This window comes from Hyaena hyaena, unplaced genomic scaffold (assembly GCF_003009895.1).
Source record: "Hyaena hyaena isolate Hyena2069 unplaced genomic scaffold, ASM300989v1 scaffold_30, whole genome shotgun sequence".
NCBI lineage: Eukaryota > Metazoa > Chordata > Mammalia > Carnivora > Hyaenidae > Hyaena > Hyaena hyaena.
In genome coordinates, this window is record NW_024080662.1 from 797,026 (window position 1) to 811,775 (window position 14,750).

At 56.5% G+C, this 14,750-nt stretch overlaps 1 protein-coding gene across 7 annotated transcripts; it reads left to right on the forward strand.

The window, feature by feature from the left end:
- Positions 1-1,819: 1,819 nt before the first annotated feature.
- Positions 1,820-14,750, forward strand: MST1R (macrophage stimulating 1 receptor). Of its 7 annotated transcripts, none has more exons than XM_039228358.1 (20): positions 1,820-3,218; positions 6,096-6,284; positions 6,365-6,493; positions 6,648-6,818; positions 7,106-7,266; positions 7,630-7,795; positions 7,909-8,045; positions 8,467-8,628; positions 8,724-8,817; positions 8,977-9,186; positions 9,287-9,433; positions 9,513-9,675; positions 9,826-9,927; positions 10,003-10,209; positions 10,572-10,652; positions 10,805-10,986; positions 11,073-11,182; positions 11,452-11,617; positions 12,022-12,158; positions 14,176-14,750. In XM_039228358.1, the coding sequence occupies exons 1-20, from the start codon at positions 1,986-1,988 to the stop codon at positions 14,423-14,425; spliced, it is 4,197 nt and encodes a 1,398-aa protein (XP_039084289.1). In that variant the 5' UTR covers positions 1,820-1,985; the 3' UTR covers positions 14,426-14,750. The 7 variants fall into 7 exon arrangements, with proteins under 7 accessions (XP_039084289.1, XP_039084290.1, XP_039084286.1 ...); XM_039228359.1 differs by having other exon boundaries at positions 9,844-9,927; XM_039228355.1 differs by having other exon boundaries at positions 9,513-9,927.

Genomic DNA, 14,750 nt, shown 5'->3' on the forward strand with positions numbered 1-14,750 from the left:
ATGAGTGGACAGGGTGATCAAGGAGGGTCCCTGAAGTCTCCTCCCAACCCACAGAAGTCTCTCTGAATGTATGACTAGGGTCCAAGAAACTGTCTTGGTGCCAGTGGAGAATGTTTCATTTCAGTTTTGCTGGGCATGATCTTTAATCATGTTGACTGTGGAACACAGGAGCTGTGCCATGACTTTATGGGTATTTATTCATTTCCGGGCCAATTCTGGTTAGAGAAGGGAGTGCCATTTATGTTGCCTGAGGCTCTGAATCCTCCCAGTACTGGGTGTGGCTGCCCACTCCTGCTGTTTCCTCTCACTACCTACCAGGTGCTCACTACCTACGTCCAGCCCCAAGGGGGAGGGGAGTCCAGCACTAGGAATGGGGAAAGTGGGAAGTCAGGTATTCAGAGTCAACTGTGCTGGGGTGATATAGCACATGATTTGTGGGACCCACAAAATGGACTGGGCATTGACTGGATCAGGAGGGCTTCCTGTAGGTTGTGCCATCTAAGCTGCAAGAGAAGGAAAGGGAAAAGGTGCTCCTGGAAGGAGAAACGAGTAGTATTGTCTGGATGGGGGAGTAGAGGGGATACAGCTCCAAAAGTCAGGCTGAATGAGTCTGCTGAGCTGAAAGCTCCTCTCTCCCCCACCCCTTTTACCCTCCAAAGCCCTGGGCCCCACAGTTCACAGATCCCTCAGACCTCAACCTCGGGCCACCCTATGAAGGTTGTCCTCCCACCAGGGTCAAGACCCACCTGACTAAGGGGGCTGTCAGGCTGACAAGTTCCCCCAGCGCCCCCTTTCAGTGTTAGGGAGAACCAGTTATCAAGGAGCAGCTGCTGAAGTCCACATGCAAGAGGCAAACTTGCCTCTCCTCCCCCTAATCCGAGATGCTTCAGACTGCAGAGAGAACTCTGGGCAGCCACCTAGTTAGAACTACATCCTCATTTCAGAGACGGAGAGACTGAGGCCCAGCATAGCTTACAGAGCGGGTTAGAGGTGCCCTGTCAAAGCCCATGTTTCCCCCATATCAGGCGGGCACAGCAGCACAGCCAGCAGAGAAGGCCAGCACTGTGTGTTTTGTTAGCCCCATCCTGCAGCTTCTGCCTATTGAGGCAGTGGTGGAGGGACCACAGCTAGGTTTGGGCCTCCATATAAGCAGCCTCTCCTTTGTCTCTAATGTCCAGCCAGCAGGCTGGCCCTAACTCATAACCTCTACCATCTTGGGCAGGCAGGGGGCAATGCGCCTTCCTTTGACACCATCTAGTCACTGACATTCCAGGGCAGGCCCATAAAAGGATGACCCTTGACCTCAGAGGGTACCCTTCAGGTACAGATTCTTGGTCTCTCAGGGGCCTCCAGGCCCTGTTCTGGAACCAGCGTCTGAGTGTGTTGGCTGTATACTGGTGCCAAGGGAAGAAATAAGCCAGGTGGTCCTCAAACCCACACTGGTGCTGGGGTGGCTTCTGACCCCTCCTCACTTCAGCCCAGTCGGTCGTGAGCGGCAGGAAGGGATGACTCAGACCTGCCTACCTCTCTCTGGGCCACTCCACACAGGCTCACCACTGAAAGAAACGCCCCCAAGAGAAGGTGTAGGTGACAGGCTTGCGAGGGCCTGGAGAGTCCCGCGGAGGAGCTGGCTAGGCCCCGCCTTTAGCAGGCCCCGCCCACAGCCCCGCCCACACGCCCTGGCCCCGCCAGCCCCACCCGGCGCCCTCCGGCCGACTTTGCTCTGAGCGCCTGCTTGGAGTAGCAGCTCGGGCTGCAGGTGAGGGGGCCTCTCCGTTCACTGGCGGTGTGTGTGTTCTCCTGGTGCCAGGTGCTCAGACCCGAGGGCAGGGGAGGGCGCTGGGCGTCACGCTGGGTGTGGGTCAGCTGCCCGAGGGCTCTCAGGACCGGCTGTGGACTCAGGTCCCAGTCGGGACCTCGAGTCTGCTCCCAACCAGGCCCCGGCCTCCCTCCGGAAATCCCTGTGGGGCCCCAGCTGGGCCTCGATGGAGCTTCTCTCGCCGCTGTCGCAGCCTTCATTGTTACTGCTCCTGCTCCTGCTGTCGCCGCTGCTGACCGGAGGGTCCTGGCAGTGCCCGCGCACCCCCTACGCCGCCTTACGCAATTTTGACGTGGAGTACAAGGTGCCCAGCTTCTCGGCCGGAGGTCCGGTACAGGCCATAGCGACCTACGAGGGCGGCAGAGATGGGAGTGCCGTGTTCGTGGCTACACGCAATCGCCTGCACGTGCTTGGGCCTGGCCTGCAGCCAATAGAGAGCCTGGCCACAGGCCCTGTTGGGGACCCTGGCTGCCAGACGTGTGCGGCCTGTGGTCCGGGCCCCCACGGCCCACAGGGAGACACAGATGCACGGGTGCTGGTGCTGGAGCCGGTGCTGCCCGCACTAGTCAGCTGCGGCTCCAGCCTGCATGGCCGCTGCTTCCTGCACGAGCTAGAGCCCCAAGGGACAGCCCTGCACCTGGCACCGCCAGCCTGCCTCTTCTCTGCCAACCACAACCAGCCCGAGGACTGCCCTGACTGTGTGGCCAGTCCTCTGGGCACCCTCGTGACCGTGGTTGAGCAGGGCCATGCCTCCTACTTCTACGTGGCATCCTCACTGGACCCGACGATGGCCTCGAGCTTCAGCCCCCGCTCAGTGTCCATCCGGCGCCTCAAGGCCGATGCCTCAGGATTTGCACCCGGGTTTGCGGCACTGTCCGTGCTGCCTGAGCACCTCGCTTCCTATCCTATTGAGTACGTGTACAGTTTCCACGCCGGAGCCTTCGTCTATTTCCTGACGGTGCAGAGGGCCCGCGTGACAGCCGCCCCGGGAGCCTTGCACACACGCCTGGCACGGCTCAGCGCTGTTGAGCCCGAGCTGGGCGACTACCGCGAGCTGGTCCTCGACTGCCGATTCGCGCCCAAACGCCGGCGGCGCGGGTCCCCCGAGGGAGGGCAGCCCTACCCGGTGCTGAGGGTGGCCCACACCGCTCCAGTGGGCAGCAAGCTGGCTGCTGAGCTGAGCATCGCTGAGGGCCAAGAAGTGCTATTTGGCGTCTTCGGGACTAGCAGAGACAGCAGCCCCGGTGTGAATCCCAGCTCTGTCGTCTGTGCCTTTCCCATCGACCTAGTGGACACTCTCATCCAGCAGGGTGTGGAACGCTGTTGTGAGCCTCCTGTACCCCCTGGCATCCGGCGAGGCCTCGACTTCTTCCAGTCGCCTAGTTTTTGCCCCAACCCGGTGAGCAGAAAGAAGGGGCCTTCACCTGTGAGCAGGTGGTAGAATCCAGTAAGAGGGTCTGGGATGGAAGGACAGGGGGGAAGAAGTTTTCTCTTCCACCCAGTTCCATAGTGCTGGGGGGCAGGGTGGGGGAGTGGAGGGTGTGAGAGAATCAGCCAAGCACAGGCCAAACTGGGGGCTCACCTACTAGCCAGACTAGCCTCTGTTTTCTCCTCCATTTTGCTCTTTTCACTCTCTCTCTTAGGTACCATGGCCTCTGATTTTTTTTAGGTAGTTTCCCAGATTGTGTGAGAACCAGACTGCATCACAACTGTCTCTGGCAGAGACACTGCCAAACTCCTGGTAGAATGATGAGATCCCCTTATCTGCCCACCACACGTACCCTCAGGGACATACACAGAGAAACAGCCTCCTGCACAAGCAGATGCTAACAGAGTCACACAGATACAGCTGCTCACCAGCACAGTTTCTCTTTTCCTTTGGAAGCACTTGTTTTGTTCTGCTTTCCACAGAGGGTGGGGCAGGAGCTGTTAGAGGATGCCCCCACTCCACCCCCATTCCAGGGAGCCTCCTGGGCCTTGGAAGTTTGGGAGCTTGTCAGAGAGCCTGCATGGCTTGGGCTTCACAGACAAACTCTTCCCTATTGTTTTCTGTGGGGTGACTGGGGAAGAACTGAGGACATGATGGTAAGGCGACTTGGCTCTAGTAGATTCCAGGAAGCTCACCCAGTCTTGTGCAAGCAACTGTAAACATCTGGGGATGAGTAAAGGCTTAGGAGGGGCTGGTTGGGATTGGTTCACCATGAAAGAGTCCCAGACTTTCTTCCACTATGGTTGGGGTCCTGCTCCAGCTCACCATCTCACCCCAAGCAGGAGGTCTCCCAGCCATTGCTAAATTGGGGGCTCTTTCCAGCAGACTGTACCCAGGTTCTCTCCATCCATGGTGTCAGGGATCTGGAGCAGAGTTAAACAGGACATTCCTTAAAATGCTAAGGACAAAACCAAAACCAACCCTTTCGAGCCATTGAAATAGTCCTACCCTAGCTTGTAAGAGATTAAACCAAGGCAATGGGTGAACAACGTTGGATGAATGGTCTTTCAGTGAGCTGACTCACAGTCACTGCTCTGTGTCCTTGGCTGCACTGTGACCCTGATACTTCTGTGATGTTCCCCACTGACTCCTTTCTAGCTCTCATTAATGCCTCAGAGGTGGAAGGAGAATGTACAAACAGTGAGGAGTAGGGCATCTACAGCCTCCCTCCCTCAGCTGGGTCCATCTGGGTTGAGGAGGCCGTATGGGTGGGGAGCCCTCATCTGGGCCTGGACAGCCCTGTCTGCCCTCCTCTCTTTCCTTCTGGGGAATCTGAACCTCTCACAGACTTGGCTAGTGGTCAGTGGGTCAGAAGACATTCAGCATGAGTTGGCAGTGCTAGATTTGAGGAAGACTGATCTCAAGACGGCCCACAAGCTGGCCAGGGAGGTGTTGTGAACCAGCCTGTACAGTGTTTGTCCAGTGACTGGGCCTGTAGCCTCCAGGGCAACACCCACTGTGTGCTGTTTGTGGCTGGCCTAAGGAAGCCCGTGGGGCTCTGAGCTGGCACCTGCCTTCCACGGGTTCAGGTGGGATTTGACTCTGGAGCAGTCACCCTCCTCTGTGGGGCACTGGACACTGAAGTCATGTTCTCAGGAGCCACAGGCTCATAGACAAACCTGAAAACCCAGAGATAAGGCCCTGGAACCCGGGGGCAAGCAGACAGGGGTGTGGTCCTGACTGGGGTAGGGCCTCTTTGCCAACGCTCAGCCCCACCTGTCCCTGAGTCATGCTAAAAACACCTAGCTGGCTTCCGGCTAAGGCCAGGCCCCTTTCCCACCTCAAGTGAGGACAGAGTCCCAGTTCCCACCCAGCCAGGCTACAGACCTCAATCGTGTGGAGTTTCTGTGCTCTGCACCCTCAGGGCTCCTGATCAGCACTGAGGTCTGAGGACTAAGTTAAGCATACTTGGTTTGATGGGAGCTTCAGGGCTGGCAAGGGAATGTCGCAAGCCGCTAGGGCTACTGAGCCCTGCCTGTGCTTTGCACCCAGCTCCAATACCTTGCGTTCATACCCTGATCTGATTTCCCAGAAGCTTCCACAATCCTGCCTTGGGACCTTGAGTGCAGACCCCCAAAACACCCTCCTGTTAAGAGCAGGTGACAGGTGTTTCCCAATCCCTGGGGCCTAGCCTTCAGGCCTTGGTTTTTCCCTTTTGTACCCTGAAGGAGATACAGGTAGCAGCTTGAGGTGTAGGAAGATCTTTGGAGTCTCAGGGAGAAGGACCATGTTACCAGCTCCATGCTGGCCAATTAAGTTCAGAGTTTAGCCACCTTAGGCTGGAGAGAAACTGAAGCCCAAAAAGGGGACAGGGTTTGCTGCAGTGCAGGGAATAACCAGCAGGGGGCGGAAGAGGACTCTGGTCAAGACTGACTTCTTACCTGGCTCCTCTCCTGAAGGCCTATTAGGCCTTGGACAAGTGACCAAATGCTTTCTGAGCTCATTTCCTTATCTGCAAAATAAGGGTGTTGAGAGCACCCACTTTACATAGCGGTTGTAAGAGAGAATGAGGTTGGGTCTGTGAGACTCTAAGTCATTATCAGAATAGACATGGCAGGTCAGGGCAAGACATAGGGGAAGTTGGCTTTCTAGCCTGGGCTTTCCTTCCTGGCCTTACTACCTCTAAGAGCCCCACAGGTGGGAGGAGGTGGGTAAATGACAGACTTGGGGCCTTATCTAGCCAAGCCAGATAACAGATGGGGGTTTGGGCTGCTGTGGTCACTGACAGAGATCTCAGGGGGTGAGTGTGTGGGGATGAGCCCTGACTCCTTATCTGACACTCCTCAGCCTGGCCTGGAGGCCCCCAACCCCAACACCAGCTGCCATCACTTCCCTCTGCTGGTCAGCGGCAGCCTATCACGTGTGGACCTCTTCAATGGGCTATTAGGACCAGTGCAGGTCACTGCACTGCATGTGACACGCCTTGCCAATGTCACAGTGGCCCACATGGGCACAGCTGATGGGCGACTCCTGCAGGTAGGACCCCCATCTCCACAGCTCCATGTTCCTGGGTCCCCTTCCCTGTTACAATTTTGCTCACAGCTAACCTATCCCAGGTGGAGCTAGCCAGATCTCTCAACTACTTGCTATATGTGTCCAACTTCTCACTGGGCAGCAATGGGCAGCCCATACAACGAGATGTCCGTCGCCTTGGAGACCACCTGTTCTTTGCCTCTGGGGAGCAGGTAAGGTGGGACTGGGGTAACTGTGGAAACAAAGCCTCCCCATCCAATCCAGGGAGGCATTGATATACAATGCCTGACCTACAATGGGACCAGGCAGTCTCTGGGGCCTAGTTTTCCCTCCAGCCACCCCGAACCACCTGTCTGCCATTCCAAGGTCTTCCAGGTACCTATCCAGGGCCCTGGCTGCCGCCACTTCCTCACCTGTGGGAGTTGTCTGCGGGCACAGCGTTTCATGGGCTGTGGCTGGTGTGGGGGCATGTGTGGCCAGCAGAAGGAGTGTCCTGGCTCCTGGCAACAAGATCACTGTCCACCTGAGCTTACCAAGGTATGGCTTGCTTGGCGGGGCACAGGTAAGGGTGGGACAAGCTGGGCCTGGGGTGGGGGTCAGCATGTCTTGACCATGATTGTCAGGCCTGGAATGTCCTCAGTATCAACAAGGGGAGGATGGCACATGCAAAGACTTGGAGGCAGAAAAGTGCCTGAGTGAGGACTACAAGTGACCTGGGAGATTGGAGGGAGGGCAGGCAAGGGGCATGGCGGAAAACTCTGGGAAAAGCAGATAGCTGAGAGCCCGGACCCACACAGGGACTCAGGCTCTCTCCCCCTCTTCAGTTCTACCCCCAGAGTGGACCCCTAAGGGGCAGCACAAGGCTGACCCTATGTGGCTCCAACTTCTACCTGCGCCCTGATGATCTGGTGCCTGAGGGCACCCATCAGGTCACCGTGGGCCAGAGTCCCTGCCGACTGCTGCCCAAGGACAGCCCAAACATCAGGTACAAGCTGGTCTCTGCCCTTCCTATCCCTGACAGGGGTGACCAAGCGTCCCCTTCCCTGTGAGACACTGTCTTGTGCTTAAATGGGGGCAAGGAGGTATCAGGCAAGCTGCAGTGGCTCTGGTTGCCTGGTGTCTGAGGAGACATCTCTGTCCCTGCTTGAGCCTGCGTATGTCCTACCTGTCTGTTGAGTCTTGGGACTAGGCAAGATTAGTCCCTGCCTCACCAGATCCTGCTTACCCTGGAGGAAGACACTGGTGAAGAGATACCATCCTCAGACTCAGAGGAGACCTGTGGTATGTGGGAGGCAGGCAGCCAGGCCGTGTGACCCCTGGCTGACCTTGGGTTCCCCTGGTACCCTAGCCCAGTGCCCCGGAAAGACTTTGTAGAGGAGCTTGAGTGTGAGCTGGAGCCCTTGGGCATACAGCCAGCCGGGCCTGCCAACGTCAGCCTCACTGTGACCAACATGCCACCAGGCAGACACTTCCGGGTGGATGGCACCTCCATGCTGCAAGGCTTCTCTTTCATGGTGAGGCCACCTTGCCGTGTCCGTACCCTTGGCCAGCCAAGCAATATGGGCAAGGAAGGGCTTGGAGTGGAAGGCCTTATATGCCAAGCTAAGCCACCTCTATATCCTCTTAGGAGCCGGTGCTGACAGCAGTAGAACCCCTCTATGGCCCACGGGCAGGGGGCACCCGTCTCACCTTTGAAGGCCAGGGCCTGTCTTTAGGCACCAGCCAGGCTGTGCTGATCAATGGGACTGAGTGCCCGCTGGAACAGTAAGTGCCAACATGCAAGGGGAGGGGAGGCTACAGGGCTCCCCACTCAGGGAGCCCTTACCAGGTGGGACTTGGATCCTACCAGGGCAGGAAGAGAAGAGCTCAAATGGTCAGTGTAGGGAGCAGGTCTAGGAAGAAGGGTCTGTTGCCCCCTCCAGCCCACAGGTGATTTGGGGATGGTAAGAGGGCCCATCCCAGAGTTTGGCTCTCGCCAAGGCTGTGGGGAACCTATTCCCACCCTGCCTCTTTCTTGGAAGTTTTAATGACCCTATCTTCAAACAGACCCATTGATAATGGGCAGGTTGGGGAGATGACCAACAGAAGAACTGAGAGGGATTGGCAGACCCTTGGAAGAGGTGGGGCTGGCCATCATGTGGAGAGTGATCCTGAGACCATTCCCCCCTCCCACCCCATTCTGCAGGGTCAGCGAGGGGCAGCTCTTATGTACTACGCCCCCTGGGGCTGCTACGGCCCGCGTTCCCATTCACCTGCAGGTGGGGGGTGCTGTGGTGCCTGGCTCCTGGACCTTCCACTACCTGGAAGACCCCATTGTGCTGGGCATCAGCCCCAACTGTGGCTACAGGTAAGTGCCACCCCCTTGCCCTATCTGGTCTCTTAGGAATGAGGGAGCCAGCCTCAGAGAGCACCCCAAGCCCACCACATTCCTTTCCTCCACAGTGGCTCTCGTGTCATCATCTATGGCCAGCATCTGACTTCAGCGTGGCACCTAGTGCTATCATTCCATGATGGGCTTATGGCAGTGGAAAACAGGGTGAGTGGTCACTGGCAGCTGCCAAGTGGACACTAGCCAGGAGGGAGGAAGTTTGGACCAGTCCCCTGAGTTCCAGCTCTACCCGATGTTGGGCTGAGGAGACTGGGGTGGCCCACAGGTGGGATGCCTGGCTAACCACTCTTGCATGGGCCCCATCAGTGTACAGGGCACCTCTCGGAGCAGCGTTGGTGCCACCTGCCTGAATATGTGGTCCGAAGCCCCCAGGGGTGGGTAACAGGGAACCTGAGTGCCTGGGGGGATGGAGCTGCTGGCTTCACACTGCCCAGCTTTCGTTTCCTGCCCCCACCCCATCCACCTACCACTGGCTTGGCCCCACTGAAGCCTGAGGAACATTCCATTAAATTTGAGGTAAGTATGAGGGGTCGAGGGCAGGGACGGTGAAGGGTTAGGGCTGAAGCCTTGCCCAGAGGAGATGGGGGCACTGGCCAGTCCTCATGACTCTCTGCAGTATATTGGGCTGGGCGCTGTGGCTGATTGTGTGGATGTGAACGTGACCGTGGGTGGTAAGAGCTGCCAGCATGAGCTCCGGGGGGATGTGGTCATCTGCCCTCTGCCCTCCTCCCTGCAACTTGACAAGGATGGCGCCCCACTGCAGGTAGGCAGCTCAGCTGGCCCTCCACATGAGACATGGCCCAGGGCTTGCAGGCTGGGCCTGAGCTGCCACCTGCCCCCAGGTCTGTGTGGATGATGGATGTCACATCCTGGGCAGGGTGGTGCGGCCAGCCCCAGAGGGGGTCCCACAGAGGCTACTCCTTGGTGTCCTGCTGGCCCTGCTCCTGCTTGTGGCTGCACTGGCCACTGCGCTGATCTTCAACTACCGGCGGAGGAAACAACTGGGTGAGCTCTTCATTCCCCTCTTGACTCAGCCTATACCCTCCCAAACATGGTATCTCCAAGTTCTCTTTCTGCTCAGGCCTTGGAGGTCCACCCACACCTCCTGGGTACTGAGTTTGGATAGACTGGCCACCAGGGGCTGTCTTTCCACAGTCCTTTCTCCAAACCTAGATGACCTGGTATCCTTGGACCAGACCACTGGAGCCATCCCCTTGCCTGTGCTCCGCTCAGGCTCTGACTACAGAAATGGCCTTGGTGAGAAGGGGGAGGCGCTGAAAGTTGGGGCCGCACCCTCTGCTCTACAAGCCCCTCACTCCCTCTCCTCCACAGCAGCCCCTGCCGCTGATGGTCTGGACTCCTGCACAGAGGGCCACAAAGCATCCGTCTCAGACAGTGGGGATAGGTCCTGCATCCCACTGCTGCAGACAGAGTCCATCCAGCTTGGGGACTTGGACTCTGTGCTCCTCTCCGAGGTCAAGGATGTGCTGATCTCACATGAGCGGGTGGTCACCCACAGTGACCGAATCATTGGCAAAGGTGTGGGGGCCAGGCCAGGTGGGGTTGGGGCAGAGATGGAGTCCTGAGATGATATGGACTCAAAAAGTATTGGGCAGGACTCTGATCTGGCCTTTTCACCAACGTTTGTGACCTTGGGCATACCACATAACCTCTCTGAGCCTCCATTTACTCATCTGTGAAATAGGAATTAGATCTGTCTTCAGTGGATTCTGGTGCAGATCAAGTGGGCATGGGAGGGGTGCAAGCTCTGTCATTATGTAGCTGCTATTTGTTTTTAATGTCAGATTGGCCAGTTGGTGCTCTGAGGTTTGGATGCCGATGAAAGGGTGTGGTGTGCACCCTGGACATTGGGGCCCTCTCACCATCCCCCCCCTCACCAGGCCACTTTGGAGTTGTCTACCACGGAGAATACATAGACAAGGACCAGAGTCGAATCCACTGTGCCATAAAGTCACTGAGTCGTAAGTGGGGAAGAGGCTTAGGAGGGTCCCCATCCCTGCAGTGCTACCACCTTGCTGAGTAGCCCTGAACAGGAGAACTTTCTTCTCCATTTCCCCATCTGACCCTAGCAAAGGGTCTCCCTGCCCTGAGCCTGACTCAAGCCACTCCACAGGCATTACAGAGGTGCAGGAGGTAGAGGCTTTCCTGCGCGAGGGGCTGCTCATGCGTGGTCTGCACCACCCAAACGTACTGGCTCTCATCGGTATTGTGCTGCCCCCTGAAGGGCTGCCCCAAGTGCTGCTACCCTATATGCACCATGGAGACCTGCTCCAGTTCATCCGCTCACCCCAGCGGGTCAGTGCTCAGGGGGTCAGGAGACCTGGGCAGCAGCTGGGGATGAGTTGCTATGCCCTTGCCTACTGACCCACCTGCGCCCCTAGAACCCCACGGTGAAGGACCTCATCAACTTCGGACTTCAGGTAGCCCGCGGCATGGAGTACCTGGCAGAGCAGAAGTTTGTGCACAGGGACCTGGCTGCTCGGAACTGCATGTGAGGGGCCAGAGCATTTGGGGTGAAGCAAGGGGGGCAGGGCACCAGGGTGTGCAGCTGTCTAAAGGCACCTCAGGGAAGGGCCCATGCTCTAGCCCTTGTTGTGCAGCCCTGGGCATGTCCTCCCCTCTCTGGGCCTCAGTTTCCCTGTTTGCCCAGTGCAGGCTTAGATTGGACGCAGTGGCTCTGAAACCCTGTGAAGGCCTGGAGTAAATGGGTTTGGGGTCTGGTGGGGGCCAGTCCTCAGTGTGATCCCCCACTCCTCTCAGGCTGGATGGGTCATTCACAGTCAAGGTGGCTGACTTTGGCCTGGCCCGCGGTGTCCTGGACAAGGAGTACTACAGTGTTCGACAGCACCGCCATGCCCGCCTCCCTGTCAAATGGATGGCACTGGAGAGCCTACAGACCTACAGATTCACCACCAAGTCTGATGTGGTGAGGCCCCACCTGCCCCAGAGTCCCCATGGCCTCAGTGTCCTGGGACGAGCACTTGGCCTTGCCCTTTCAGCTCCAGATGATGATGTGAGCCCAGGGAATTCCTAAGCTGCGCAGCTCCCACAGCCCATTTGCCCACCTTTTGAGCATGTCTAAGATAGAGCCCTCTTCATAACAAGAGGGGACTGTGAACTAATCAGCTCCTTGCAGACAATACAGGGCCTATAGGCCCAACTCTCAGCAAGGTCTGGTGGAGAGAGGAGACTGAGGGAGGATGCTTGTGAGATACTGAGGAGTGGGCTCTGATTGATTTCCAGCTGGAGGACTCGGAGATAGAGGACCTGAGGGTTCCACCTGCCTGCAAATTTGGGGTAAGAATTGAATTTCCTTTCTCCTTCCTACAGTGGTCATTTGGTGTGCTGCTATGGGAGCTGCTGACACGGGGCGCCCCACCATACCCCCACATTGACCCTTTTGACCTCACTCACTATTTGGCCCAGGGTCGACGCCTGCCCCAGCCTGAGTATTGTCCTGATTCTCTGTGAGTATGTGGAGGTGGTAGTGGGAGGGAGCTGGGCCTTAGATATAAGAAAGATAGGAGACAGAGCTCTTGCCTGGTTTTCTGACTGATCCCCTGGTTGACCTGGAAAGGGACCCTCTCTGGGCCTCAGTTTCCTCATCTGTGGTCTGGTTCCACAGCCATTTGGGGCTAAATGCTGGGAGAAGATCATGGTTGCCATGGTAACAGTACTCCCCACTCAGAGTCTGGGTTGAGGCCAGTGATTTGATTTCTCAGCACTCTCTCACCCCACCCCCGCTAAGGGGGGCCTGTTTTCCATCTTTTCCATTCACTTAACCTCAAAGAGAGGTTCCATTAGCTCCCACACTAGCCCCCACCCCCAACATCTCCCTACTGGATATAGTTTCAGATTCCCTGTTCCCAAGGCATGGTGACAACTATGACACAGTCACGGTGCCTGCCCAGTGGGCCTGTGCCGGGATTTAGCTTCAGAAGCAGTATGTGTGCCTCATCTGTGCCCAGATCTTTGTGGTTAAAACAGGAAGAACCAGGTCACAGGTAAAGGTAGTTGATGACTCCTGTCTCAGGCTGTGCTCTAGAAGGGTACGAGTAACCCTTCTTCCCAGCCCCTACCTGCCTTGGGTTTGATCTTTATTATTCATTTCACTAATGCCTCTGGTTTGAAATAAAAGAAATCATCTTTACTACACGTCTGACCCTGGGTCAGGTTCCCTGAAACAGAGTCTGACCTGTAGCTATATATATGGGGGGTTTATTGGTAGATTGGGGGCCAGAGAGGCAGGACTCGGCAGGGGGGAGAAGTTCAGCTGCCATGCAGATGCCACAGATGCTATAGCCCATCCCACAGGGGCTGCTTGATCTGGAGTGACTCTTCGGAGTTTTAAGAAATATATGTATATATATTTTTTTTTTTTCTATTTTTTAATTTTTTTTTTTTTTTTTTTTGAGAGAGAAAGTGATAGAGACAGAGTGTGAACAGGGGAGGCACAGAGAGAGAAGGAGACACAGAATCTGAAGCAGATTCCAGGCTCTGAGCTATCAGCACAGAGCCCAATGCAGGGTTGGAACCCACAAACTAGGAGATCGTGACCTGAGCTGAAGTCAGACACTTAACCCCCTGAGCCACTCAGGCGCCCCAGAGTTTTACCAAATTTAGATCAAGGGGCCAGGTCCTTGTAGTGGACATTAATAAGTCACTGGTCACAGTGTGGGTTTAGGGGAGGCAGCAACTTTCTGCCTGGGGCAATTCCTAGGGAGGGCTTTTAGCCAAGAGTCAGCAACAGCCACTAGAAGAATGAAGGGGGATTTGGGTAGACCACCACAGCAGACCAGACCAAGTCCCTTCTCAGTTTGAGGCCTCAATTTCCTCAACAGTAAAGTTGGGATGATACCAGTACCACTCTCAGATTCTTGAGAATTATGAGATTATTGTGTGTAGGGCACATTTAAGTCAGAGGCAGCATTTCCAAGATGAAGAGGTTTGTATTGGGGCCCACCAGGTAAACTCAGAAAAACAATGGCTGGGAATCCCATATGGCCATGTCTCAGAACTTCTAATCCCCATTTCATTGGACATGGGCTTCCTTCCTAGAAGATATTAGAGGATAACCGTGATAGCCTATGAGCTGCGCCCTAAGCTAACTAAGCACTTCACAGGCATCCTCCCACCCTATGCCACCACAGCTCTGTGATCAGAGGAGGATCCAGAGACACAGAGAGGCTAAGGATCTTGCCCAAGATCACATTGCTCAGGTCACTGGTCTCAGGAGTCCAAGCTCTTAACCCCTGGGGCAATCCAGCCTCTGCCAGGGTGGGGAGGCAGGACTGGAACAGTGATCACAATGCTGAGAAGAGCTGTCCCTGAGAAGAGCTGTCCCTGACTGGGCAATGCTCTGCACTAGGCCCTGTCACCTGTCCTCATCCCTATGCTGCCTGCCAGGGGATTAAGAGCAGGTGGGCAGCCCAGAATCTCTAGGTGGGGATGTGCCCTGCCTCTGACATCCCCCTCTCCCCACAGCTATGCAGTGATGCAGCACTGCTGGGCTGCAGACCCTGCAGGGAGACCCACCTTCTCAGTGCTGGTGGATGAAGTGGAGCACGTGGCGGCCAGGCTGCTTGGGGACCACTACGTGCAGCTACCTGCAGCCTACGTGAACCTGGGCCCTGGTACCTTGGATGAGGCGACCATGCCCCCAGAACAGTCGCAGACCCCACCTGTGCACAGGATCACACGTCGGCCTTTCTCAGAGCCACCACAGCCCACATGACCTCAGCCCTAGGCAGGCCCCAGGGATTGGACCTGCCTAGCAACCAGGAAGTTAATCCCAAACTGCCTCTAGGCCATGCCACGCCAGGGGCAGCCCAAGCTGCCCTCTGCCCTGTCCCTGCCCCCTTAACCTTCAGTGGTGACAGGAGGGAGCAAGGCACCTTGGCCCTTCACTCTAGAGAGGGAGCAGTGAGAATGATCCTTGATGTGAGGAGTATTTATGGCGTACCCGGTGTGTGCTTGACCTTCTGGGCACAGGGGACTCAACAGTGACCGTACAGACACTGGTCCTTGAACTAGTAAATGAACCAACGAATCATCAAGTA

Bases quoted from the DNA above. Each gene is read 5' to 3' on its own strand.
- MST1R (XM_039228355.1), top strand. From the start codon at position 1,986: ATGGAGCTTCTCTCGCCGCTGTCGCAGCCTTCATTGTTACTGCTCCTG. The intron at 10,987-11,072 runs GTCAGTGCTCAG...CTGCGCCCCTAG, and splicing joins TCATCCGCTCACCCCAGCGG to AACCCCACGGTGAAGGACCT. The intron at 11,618-12,021 runs GTGAGGCCCCAC...TCCTTCCTACAG, and splicing joins TCACCACCAAGTCTGATGTG to TGGTCATTTGGTGTGCTGCT.